Source organism: Amblyomma americanum, chromosome 9, assembly GCF_052857255.1.
Source record: "Amblyomma americanum isolate KBUSLIRL-KWMA chromosome 9, ASM5285725v1, whole genome shotgun sequence".
Lineage (NCBI taxonomy): Eukaryota > Metazoa > Arthropoda > Arachnida > Ixodida > Ixodidae > Amblyomma > Amblyomma americanum.
This window is the reverse complement of record NC_135505.1, coordinates 34,296,313-34,308,472: the sequence shown is the minus strand read 5'-3', so window position 1 is coordinate 34,308,472 and position 12,160 is coordinate 34,296,313. Positions and strand designations below refer to the sequence as shown.

The window sequence follows — 12,160 nt, the reverse complement described above, 5'->3', positions numbered from 1 at the left end:
AAGAACCTTGTGCGGGCCGAAATAGAGGTCCAAAAGCTTTTCACTCAATCCACGGCGGCGAATGGCACGTCCAAACCCAGACGTGGTCTCCTGGCTTGTATTCCGCGTTGCGTCTTCGTAGGTTGTAGCGTATGGTGTCGGTCCGCTGCTGGTCTTTGATCCGTAATCGGGCAAGACTTCGAGCTGCTTCTGCGCGCTTAAGGCAGGGGGTGACGTTGACGTTCTCTTCTTCTGTAACGTTGGGCAGCATGGCGTCTAGCATGGTCATGGCTTGGTGGTTCCCTCCCCGCCATGGACGAGCCTTAATGGCGTCATCTTGGTGGTCTCCTGCAATGCGGTGTCGCAGGCAAAGACGACGTAAGGCAGGACGACGTCCGAGGTTTTGTGTTCGGCATCGACATACATTGCTCTCGGTCAGTCCGTTGGTCTGCGTATGGTATGCAGTTGTCCTCCTGTGGCTGGTTTGGCTGTAACGCAGGATGGCTTGCGTTAGTGCGCCGTGAATGCTGTTCCTCTGTCCGTGATGAGCACATTGGGGCCGTCGGAGGAGGACGCTTTTTTTCGGAGCTCCACCGGCTACGTCCAAAGCTAAGTACTTTTTGGTGTTTGCACTTGTACATGCTCTCGGGCGGTAGTTTTAAACCGAGTCAAGGGTAGGAAGGCTAGCGGAAGCGTGTGTGCCGAAGGTTTTTGTGTAGGAATTTTGCCAGGCTTTTACATTGCGTGGTACTGATGATTTTTATTATAGGAATTTTGGCGGGATTTTACGTTGCGTAGTGCCGAAGGTTTTTTCTGCAGGAATTTTAGCGGGCTTTTACGTTGCGTAGTGCCGAAGGTTTTTGTGTAGGAATTTTGGCGGGCCTTTACGTTGTGTAGTGCCGAAGGCTTTTGTGTAGGAATTTTGGCGGGCTTTTACGTTGCGTATTGCCGAAGGTTTTTGTGCAGGAATTTTAGCGGGCTCTTACGTTGCATAGTGCCGAAGGTTTTTTTCTGTAGGAATTTTGGCAGGCTTTTACGTTGCGTAATGGCGAAGGTTATTGTGTAGAAATTTTGGTGGGCTTTTACGTTGCATAGTCGGCCGGAAGATGGGTCGGCAAGCTAAGAAAGTCAAGGTGGACGGGGACGGGGAGTTAGTGCAGTGCCACGAGTGCGACCGTTGGTGCTATTTAGAGGAGTCTAAGTTCAGGAGCTCAGCCGAGGCAGATGGGGCTAGCTTCGCGTGCAAGATATGTAAGCGTTTTGAGGAGGCCGTTCAGATGTGGAAAGGGGAACGGGCAGCTACGATTAAGGAACTCAATGGGACCTGAAGGGGGAACGGGGGAAACGGATTAAGTTAGAAACTCAGGTCGCCGAGTCGTTTAAAAAGGAGGAGGCTAAAGCTGACCAGTTGGAGCGAAATGTGGGCGAGCTGAAGGAGGAGCTGGAAAAGCGGGCCCAGGTAGAAGAGCAGGTAGAAGCGCTCAGGTCGCGGCCGGCAGGGCACCCCGGTTCAGAGCAGTGTCAGGTGGGGGACGAGTCTCGTCGATCCTACAGTGCTGTAGCGCAGCAGGCTTTGAGTGGGGAAGAGAGAGAAGTAAAAACTCGCGACCGTAGCGTAAGGCGGCGGGAGAGACAGGTAGTGCGATCCGGAGGGCAACAGTCGCAGTCAGGAAGCGAACGGTTAGAGCGGAGGAGCGTTCTGGTAGTCGGTGACTCGAACGTAGCGAGGGTTGAGGGAGGCGTTTTGACAACAGTGAAGGCGGACAGCTGGGTGCAGGTGGAAGCCCAGTCAGGGAACTGCATGTTAGATGCAATGGCCAAAGCCCAGGAGGTGGTGGGGGCAGCATAAATGGCGAACACCTTGTCGTTATCTATGCTGGTCTCAACGATGTGCTGAAGGGAGGGAGCCAGAATCTCGAGAAGCAGTTAGAAGTGGGGATGCGTAGGCTTAGAGAGGCCCCTGAGAGTGTGCGTGGGACCATCTGCACAATCTCAGAGGTCCAGAGGCAGGCTAGTGAAACGGAAATGAGGATCGTTGAGGCTAACGGTGTAATTAGGTTAATGAGTCGACGACTAAGATACGGGGTAATGGAAGTTAACAAGGAAGTGTACGAGGCCATGTCCGACCCTTTTGCACAGGATGGCATTCCCTACGGTGGTGCCACTGGCAAGAGGGTGGGTAGTAGGATAGGTCGCCAGGCAACAGCTTTATTGGTGAGACCCAGAGCTCTGAGGGAACCAGTGTAGAAAAGGAAGAACCAAGATCAAAGGGACGATGGAACAATAAGAGAAGTAATAGACACAAGCTCTAGGGCCAAGTTAATTCAGATATATGTTTCATTAACATGCAATGTGGCATGAATCGACTGAATTGGGAGGAAATAGGAGAACAGTTAAGGCAGGAGGAATTAATGGTATATGGTTTAGTGGAAACGCATCTTAGAGACATGGAGCACGCGCCCTGTAAGCCAGAATACGCATGGGAATATTGTAATAGAACAGAGGGCAGCAGAAAGGGGGGTGGAATTAGGGCATTCATTCATAAAAGTAAGAATTTTCAAAGGGTTAAACTGGGATGCAAGGAAAATTTATGGCTAAAAGGAAAATTGGCAGGGGAGCAAACAGTCCTTGGCTTTGTATACCTGTGGACCGGAGCTAATGCAATAGAGGAAAACAGGAAAATGCTAGTGTGTATTGCAAGCGACATTGTTGAGCTAGGAGTACAAGGAGAGAATTATATTAGGCGACATGAACGCACATATAGAAGACCAGGATGGGTACCCAGATTCGACAGGAAGCATGCTGCAGGATATGTGTGACAGGCGTGATTTATTTTTATGCAACAGTACCGAGAAGTTTGAAGGGCTCATAACATGGGAGGCAGGGAGTCTGCACTCGACGATAGATTATGCACTAATGTCACAGAGGATGTATAATAGATTAGGGGTAATGAGCATAGATGAACATGGTTGGAGAAGTCTAGGTAGTGACCACAAGCGTATCAAGTTGAGTTTCAGAAGAGAAACCAAAGCAGGACTGAAGCGAGATTAACAGTCAGAGGGGAATTTTTACTCAGAAAAGTAATTGGAAGCAGCAGCCAAACAAATTGAGATAGTAATTTTGAGGATAGTGAAACCAAATGGGCTTATACCAAAATAACTCGATTACTGGAGCTAGAGCTAGCAAAGGTGCGAGTAAAGCTAAAAGGGAAAAGACGCAAACCCAAGAGTTGGTGGGACGAGGAGGTCAAGAGGATGATATAGAAACGTCAGGAGGCATCCAGGGCACACAGATATTCTAAGAAGAGGGGGGAACCAGAAGTTGAAGTAGACAGAAAATGGGACAACTTCATAAAGTGTAGAAGGGAAGCACCCTATTTGATTAATGAGAAAATTAGAAGAATGGGTGCCTAATGCATGTGAAAAGTAGATAAAAGCATAGAAAAGCAGCTCGAAAATTCTGGACGCTTCTAAATGCAATGAGTAATAGACTAGGCTAGAACAAAGGTTTATAGTTACAGATCACGGTATTCGACTAGAAGGGGATGAAGCGATAAAACACATAGGAACAAGGATGACAGAAAAATTTAAAGAAAGAAATGTTGCAAATAATTTATCGAAAGAGGATAGACTGGTTACTGCAATAGCTTCACTTGAGCAAAGCGAGTGGGAAAGGGCAGAGAAGAAGATTCCTAGTGGGACGTCAACAGGAGCAAATGGTATTCCGATTATGTTAATAAAGAAGCTAGGACCAAAATCCAAGAAAACAATTATACAGGCAGTGAATAAAATGATAGTGCATGGGAAAGTCCCCGATGAATGGCGATTAAGTAGAATGAACATGATTGATAAGGGAAAGGGGACAAAGCTGACGTAAATTATAAAGGACAGAATGCAGGCTTGGGTGGAGAACGAGGGGGTGCTAGGGGAGCTACAAAATGGGTTCCAGAAACAACGGAGGTTGGAGGACAATCTTTTTTTATTGACGCAGTGTGTAGAGATTTCTGAAAAGGAACACAGGCCCCTATGGCTAGCATTTCTCGATATCAAGGGGCTACTACAACGTTAATCAAGTGTATCTGTGGGACATGATGGGTACATCGTATGTTGAAGAGGGAGTAATTAATCTTATAAATATGTGTACAGGTACCAGAGTGATTATAGAATGAGAAAAAAATGTATCAGAGCCGGTAGAGATACAGCGGGGGCTTAGGCAAGGATGTCCTCTGTCTCCTTTGTTGTTCATATTGTATCTGCAAGGGTTGCAGACCAAGCTAGAGAGGAGCGGACTCGGCTTCAACCTTTCTTTTTCAAGCAAGGATAATTGATTAAACAGTCATCACCGGGACTAATATACGCGGAATAAATAGTGCTAATGGCTAACAACAAGGAAGATTTACAGCAGTTTATAGGCATATGTGGCACAGAGGGAGATAGATCAGGTTTTAAGTTTAGTAACGAAAAATCTGCAGTAATGATATTTAACGATGAGGTTGACGAGCATAGAATGCAAGAGTTCACGCTAGAAGTAGTGGATGAGTACGAATATCTTGAGGTGTGGATAAATAACGGTGCTGAGTATCTGACAGACCATGAAAAATATGTAATCAATAAAGCTCGTAGGAATGCAGCTGTCATGAAAAATAGGGCACTGTGGAATTACAGTAGGTATGAAGTGGTAAGAGGCATCTGGAAAGGGATGATGGTTCCTAGCCTGACTTTCGGTAATGCGGTCCTGTGCATGAGACCAGACGTTCAAGCAAGGTTAAAAATTAAACAACGTGGCGTAGGGAGGCTAGCTTTCTGAGCACATGGCAATACACCAAATCAGGGGGCACAGGGTGATATGGGATGGGCTTCGTCCGAGAGCAGAGAAGCTAGCAGAATGATAGCATTTGAGCAGCGATTGAGAAAATTGGGGAAAAGCAGTGGGCAAGGAAAGTTTTCAGATACTTGTATAAAAGGAATGTTGATACGAAATGAAGAAAGCAAACTAGAAAATTGACAACCAAAAATCTGGACAGCAGTAGGGGGCAAATCAGCAATTATCCTTTAAGAAAAAGGTTAAAGAAACAGTGAGAGCTCTGTGAAAAACAGGGATGCTGACGAAATGAGCACTGGGAACATAGAGGAATTTTAAGCTTGAAATTGCCAAAGAAAATATGTATGATAATTGTAGGGGAAGCTCTTTGATGTTTGAGGCCAGGACGGGAGTTTTGCGGACTTAGACATATAGAGTCAGGTACGACGAGAGAGACACGTTGTGCGTTGCGTGCGGAGATGAGGAGGAAACGGCTGAACACTTGGTACTTTTCTGTAAAGGGCTTTACAGTACAGTGGAAAGCAGGGGGCTGATTTATCCAAGGCATAGGGGTTTAAGGACAGTGAAGGGAAAGTAGATTTTAAGCGGGTAGAAATAACCAAGCGAAGGTTATCTGATTGGTGGCTAAAATCAAGAGAAGAGTAAAATTTCATAATTCACGGCTAGTTGGCTTGAGCCACCGCCCGATTTAAAGAGTTCAGCCGTATCCATCCAAACGTCCATCCACCCGCCCACCCACCCGTCCGTCCGTCCGTCCGTCCGTCCATCCACCCACCCACCCACCCACCGATCCATCCATCCATCCATCCATCCATCCATCCATCCATCCATCCATCCATCCATCCATCCATCCATCCATCCATCCATCCATCCATCCATCCATCCATCCATCCATCCATCCATCCATCCATGCACTCCACAAAAAATTTTGCGACTTCTGGTGCTGTTCCTTAAGGCTTTTGCATCGGCGTAGCGGGTAAGTAGTCGGTCGCTATAATGATCCACTTATTTCCAGGCGTTGACTTTGGAAAACAGCTAAGAAAGTCCATACGGATCTGCTGAAAGGACCTTGAGGGAGGTTCAATGGGGTTCAGAAATCCTGCTGGTTTGGTGGTAGAATCTTTCGTGGCTGACAATCTCGGCAGGTTTACACATAATGTACGGCATCGGCAGATAGTCGGGGCCTTTAATACTTGTCTTGAATGCGTCGAAGGGAGCGAATAAACCCGAGATGTCCAGCTGTCGGCTCCTCGTGTGAAGCGTGTAGAACTTCTTCGCGGAGACAAGCAGGTAAAACAAGGAGGTAGGAGGTAGGAAGACAGTCCTCGCTTGAATGAACCTGGTTTTGAAGAAACCGTGCCTTCCAAGTACTCGATGAGGCGTTCTAGGTCGGGGTCCAAGAGTCAGTGCCGTGCAAAAGAGCTGGAGCTGATGATGAAGGAAGGCGTCCTCATCTTCGTTGGGCAGCGGTGCATCTACAGTGGCTCATGAGAGGCCATCGGCGTCAGAGTGCTTGCCTCCGGACTTGTAAACGACTGTAACGTCAAACTCCTGGAGGCGCAGAATCCATCGAGCGACGCGGCCAGAGGGGTCCTTCTAATTTGCAAGCCGCCATAGCGCGTGGTGATCGCTGACCACCTTGAACGGTCGTCCATACAGGTACGGGCGGAATATCTATGTAGCCCAGATGATGGCAAGGCACTTCTTCTCAGTTGTCGAACAGTTAGCCTCGGCCTTGGAAAGGGAACGGCTAACGTATGCGATGACTTTCTCCAGCCCGTCGCTTTTTTGAACGAGGGCGTCTGTATAAACTTCAGTATCGGCGTTTTCATCAAAATGCTCGAGGATCGGTGGGGACTGTAAACGACGCTAATGTTCTTTGGAGGCTTCTCCTTGCGGCGCTTCCCACTTAAATGGCACGTCAGTCTTCGTCAGTTGGGTCAGGGGCTCGGCCATGCGCGAAAAGTTTTTCACAAACCATTGGTAATATGCGCACAGAGCGAGGAATCTGCGCACTGCTTTTTTATGGGCCGATGGGGAAAAGTGTTCAATAGTGGCTGTTTTCTGCGGGTCTGGGCGTACTCTCTCCCTGCAAACGATGTGGCCTAGAAACAGCAAGCTGTTCGTAGGCAATGTGGCACTTCTCTGCTTTCAATGGAAGGCCATACGACTTGATCGCGTGTTCAAAGTTCGAGGCGAAGACAACGACGTCATCTATGAATAGCAGACAAATTTGCAACTTCAGGCCTGCCAGCCCTGTTTCCATTACTTGCTGAAACGTCGATGGCGCGGAACAAAGACCAAACGAGATCACCTTGAACTCAAAGAGTCCATCCGTAGTGATGAATACTGTATTCTCGCGATCTCTTTCGTCGACCTGAATTTGCCAGTAGCCGCTCTGCAGGTCCACCGACGAGAAATACTTGACGTTGGAGAGCCGGTCCAGTGTGTCGTCGATGTGGAGGAGGGGGTACACGTCCTTATTTGTTATGTTGTGCAAGCGGCGGTAATAAAAAAAATCGTAGTGCGCGTTTTTTTTTCTTTCTCACTAGAATAACCGGTGCCGCCCATGGGCTGTTTGGAGGCTGGACGACGTCGTCGCGAAGTATTTCTTCCCCTTGATCCTGAATGGATTGTCGTTCTCGCGGTAACACACGGTAGGAGCTTTGAAGGAGAGGTCAGCGTGTTGGTCGGTTATAATGCGATGCTTGACAATCGGCGTTTGACGGATCTTCGGTGATGACGAAAAACACTCCCTGTAGCTTCGAATCAGATTGCGGATCTGGTCTCGTCTGTTCCGGCGCAGGGCTGGGTCGATGATAAAAGTGGGTGAGTTCTTTTGGTCAGGTGAATCTTCTGCGGATGGATCAGAGAGGGTGAAGGAGGCTCGTACGACGGATGTTTCGTCGAAGAAAGCAATCGTCGTTCCTCTGTTTATGTGCCGGTATATTTCGCTGAAGTTAGCGAGCCGTACTTCGGCCTGGCCATTGCGGAAATGTGCGATGCCTCTTGCAATGCTGATTCTTCGGTACAGGAGCAACTGCATGTTCCCCTCGGTGATGACTTCAGCGTCAATTACTTTCGTGGCACCTACGGTCACGAAAACGCTTGGACGGTGTGGGACTTTCACTTCTTCCTCCAGGACACTCAGGGCAACGTGTTTTTCTAGAGGTTTCATCGAAGGGATGGCCTCGTGCGTCGAAAGCGTGATCAGCTTGGATCGCAGGACGATGATGGCATGATGCTCATTAAGGAAATCCATGCCCAAGATCACCTCGCGGGAGCATTGCGGTAGTGCAACAAAGGTCGCAGGAGAGGTATGTGTTTTGACAGTCACTCGCGCTGTGCATCGTCCTGATGGCTTAGTGAGGTGGGCCCCTGTGATGCGAATTTGTGGGCTGTACAAAGCCGTCATAACTTTACTGAGCTGTGCAGAGAATGTTCTAGTCATTACTGAGTAATAGGCTCCTGTGTCGGCTAGAGCGATAACTTTCCGGCTGTCGATCGTCACTTTCAAGTCAGATATCCAGGTTCTTGCATTGCATGTCGCCCTCTGCGTCGGGTGACGGCTTCGTCGCGTATGCGAGCCACGGGAGGGGCGCGTTGTCGAAGTCGTTCTGGGTGGCGGCGTTGTTTTGAAAGCAGTTCGCGTCGTAGTCGGGGTTTTCATTTCGTGCGGCGTCGGTGCAGCGAGTATAGGTTCTTCATGCGGCGTAGCGGGTGCAGTGTCCTCATAGGGCGTTGTCGGTGGAGGATCTTCGGCCTTTCGCTCGTGAGCAACCTCACCTGCAGAGGTTGCTCACGTACCACGGCTGCGTAGCTGCGGCGTGGCGACACAAAGCGCTAGGTTGAGGGTGGTAATGAGCGCGAAAGGCGGTTCGGCGCATACTCCTCTCGACGCAGACACTCGTCGATTTCCTGCGGACGTTGGCCGAAGCGTTGTCGTGGGGCATCAGCGGCAAATCCTCGACGACCGATGCGTCGGTGCGGACAGTAACGAAGAATATGGCCGGCCTCGACGCAATGAAAGCGCAACGGTGAGTTGTCGGAAGTCCTTTAGGCGTCGCATTTACGGCGGCGTGAGCGTCGTTGGTAGGCTGGGTGGGTGGGGGATGGGAGGCGGCATTCTGGAACAATTGGCTCATCTCGGAGAGGACGTAGGTGTTATCGTTGGGGCTCAGGAGTCCTTACTGGAGCGGCGTAGTTCAAGGCCTAGGATTCTGTGGCCTTCGGGGTACCAAGTGCCTGTAGCACTTCTTCCCGTACCACATCCATCAGAGTCACCTCTTCAGGCTGTAGGGAGGATGGCAGTAATTGGCGTAGCTCCCCTCGGACGACTTCGCGGATAACTTCCCTCAAGTTGTCGCTTGTGGTGGCCGTCGTGCCCGAACGGATTACACGGGCAGAGGAAGGGCGATTGTACAACCGAGCTCTGACGTCGAGGGTCTTCGCGATCGTTCAGGCTTCTTGTATGAACTCCTCGACTGTTTTTGGTGGCTGGCGGACGAGGCTTCCAAAGAGTTGTTCTTTTAGGCCACACATTCAAAGTGAACTTTCTTTTTCTCGGTCATCTCGGCGTCGGCGCAGCGAAAGGGGCGCTTCATTTTTTCCACCAAACCGCGAAAGGGCTCATTCGGAAGCTGAATCCTGGACTCGAGGAGTCGTCCGGCTCTTTCTTTCCTCACAACACTGGTAAATATCTTTAAAATTTCTTTCTTGAATAGCTCCCATGTCTTTAGGGACGACTCGTGGTTTTCGTATCGCGTACGTGCTGAGCCCTCTAGTGAGAAAAATGTGTCCAATTTTTGTTGCATCATCCCACTTTTTGAATGATGCCATGCGCTTATATTGGTCCAAACATCCCTTGTGGTCTTCGCCTAGGGTCCGTTGAGAGCTGGCGGCTCCCGCGACTACTACAGTATGATCGGGGTCGACCTTTTCTTTTTCGAGGTAGTGGTATTCGCTGCCTTTCGCTGTCTGGTGTGGTCCGGCTGGGTCCCGAACTCAGACTGCTCTCCCTGGAGACGTCGGCTGACTCGATCAGCTCCGGGCTCGTTCTCCGGTGCTAAGCGCAGGGGGCTGACGTCCCGACTTGAAGGGGGCGTCCGGGAACATGGAAGGCCATCCAGCACCTCCACCAGATGTCACATAGTGGTGACGGCAGTCGAAGGAGCGATGCAGACGGATAAAAGTTCGTCTAAAAGAAAATTGTTTATTGGGGCTACTTTCGCCCACAATGAACTGGATCACTCGGTGGCAGAGAGGGGACAAGCGTGCGCGGCGGTCGACGAACAAAATGCGCCGCCGCTGTCGGCCGTGCTCAATTTAAAGCTGGTAGCGAACTTTCGAGATAACGCGTGCAAAGTTACTATAACATTCTGCAACAACGTAGAATCAGCTGAGCCTAGATGCGATCAATCGAGATAAATCTGGTCGCGTCTTGCATCGCAAACATTGGCGATAAAGCGCCGTGGCGGCAGATTTGAGGAGTGAACAAACACTGCAAAGATTTGCGGCAGTATTAGATGCCCTGACCAAGTCCATTTCTTCCTCTTGTTTGTGACATGAATATCATAAACCTGTTTTTGATCCCACACCTTTTTTTCTCTCTTTATTTTGCAAACGTTTCTTGAGAAGGGTTAACTTAGAAATTCGTGCACTGCATGAATTCTTTTCTGTATCCTTTCAAAAAACCTAAAAAACTGTTACTTCTGGAGCATCCTGAAAACACAGTGTCCCAGAAAAAAAGGAATTCAAAATGATTCTAACTATAGGACTCCAAGAAATATATAACTTTTCAAATCCGTGAGATTATGGGACATTCGTTATTGCATGTTGAAATTTATGCAATGCTACACCACATAATTTCAAGAATTCCACATCTCCACACAGAAGAAACGCTTTAAAGTAGTACTGACTTCGATTGTTCAGTTTACAGTGTGAGTGTGTGCAATGGTGTATATTCAACTTAGTTAACAAGTGAACGTTCGAACGGTGACAGTTTCCTTCTCCAACATCATGCAGATGCCAAGAACGGCTTAGAGATCTTCGCTTCGGATGCAATGCCAGTGGATCAGCAGAAAATGTGGCTGAGTTGCCTGGCCAACAAGTTCAAGTACGAGAACCTGACCTGGCAGTGGAAAGCGGAAGGATCCGCAAAATGCATCAGCCTCAACGCGAGTGGTAAGTACCGAAGGGAACAACCTCATCTTTGCGCACAAAGTGGAATTGCTAAGAGATGAAGGCAATGAAACCAAATAAACTATAATAAAACAGGTAGTACAAGTACTTCATTCTGCAGCAGAAAATAAATAATTGAAGATATAACAGCCTGACCGCACACAAATGGTGTCGGCGTTGTCCGCGTTGTGAGCGCAAAATCACGACCAGGACTCTGGGAGGTGGTGTGCCCGGAGAGCAACCTAGAAGGCAGGTGGTTCACATGGATCACGTGACCTTGCGGTGTCATCTCGATTTGCCCCATTGTAACAAAAACCAGCACTAATGAACAGAGACAGAGGGTGAGACTAGACACACCTCCGTTTAGTGAGCAACCTGCGCACCGTGGCAGGTGGGAGTTATATTAATGATTGGTCGCTCGGGAAGAGCAACCTGGTCCGCACAAGACCCACCACTGGGAGCACCTGCCATCGCAGGTATTCAGTTCTGAGTGCTCAGTTCAGTTTCCAGCAACTTCTCCTTATGCCTCTTAGTGAAGGAGGAAAAAAAATTCATTGCGAAGTTAATGCATTACGACAGAATTTTTGAAGTCTTGGGCTTTCATTTTCATTGCTCCTTATATGCTTGCGCGCCTGACTTCCTGCCTCAGTAAAACTAATTTGCTTGGTATCCACTGTGAAAACTAGAGTGTGCTTCGGGCCATAACGTATGATCGTGCTGATGCAGATGCTCTGGAGATCAACATGTCGTCGACGAAATTCTCCAACAACCTTACTCTCTACTTCAATCCTATCGGCCGCAACCAGTCCGGCCACTACAAGTGCATCGGCGCCCCCCGCGTAGGGAACTCACATCGACACGAGTTCGTCAACATCACTGTGCGAGGTAAAACGGGGTGTGTGTGATCAGCCCGAGGGTCGGTCATCCAATTTTTTTGGCTTTCCTAGACGTTGTACAGCTCTCCAACTTACCGAACGGTTGTTCAACGAGAAGCGGGGGCTGTGCCACCTCAGCACGGTCTGAACTCGCCAGCGGCAGCGGCTGCTCCGTCCGTGAGGAGCACTAATGCTAACGCATACTCTGCCGCGTGATTCGCGTTGATCGTCTTTTAATTTCCTCATTTCCCTGATCGAGTCATAAGTCGCAGTTTTCGCGCATTTTTTCGCTTTGGTGATCAGAA

The 12,160-nt window shown here is 49.0% G+C and overlaps 1 protein-coding gene across 1 annotated transcript in view; it reads left to right on the top strand.

Annotated features, from left to right (window-relative positions):
• Window positions 1-12,160, top strand: part of LOC144104924 (vascular endothelial growth factor receptor 1-like) — an 81,118-nt gene that overhangs the window by 52,563 nt on the left and 16,395 nt on the right. Inside the window, exons 8-9 of the mRNA XM_077638154.1 lie at window positions 10,825-10,983; window positions 11,707-11,865. Coding sequence (XP_077494280.1) covers window positions 10,825-10,983; window positions 11,707-11,865 — 318 coding nt within the window. The remainder of the gene's footprint in view (window positions 1-10,824; window positions 10,984-11,706; window positions 11,866-12,160) is intronic.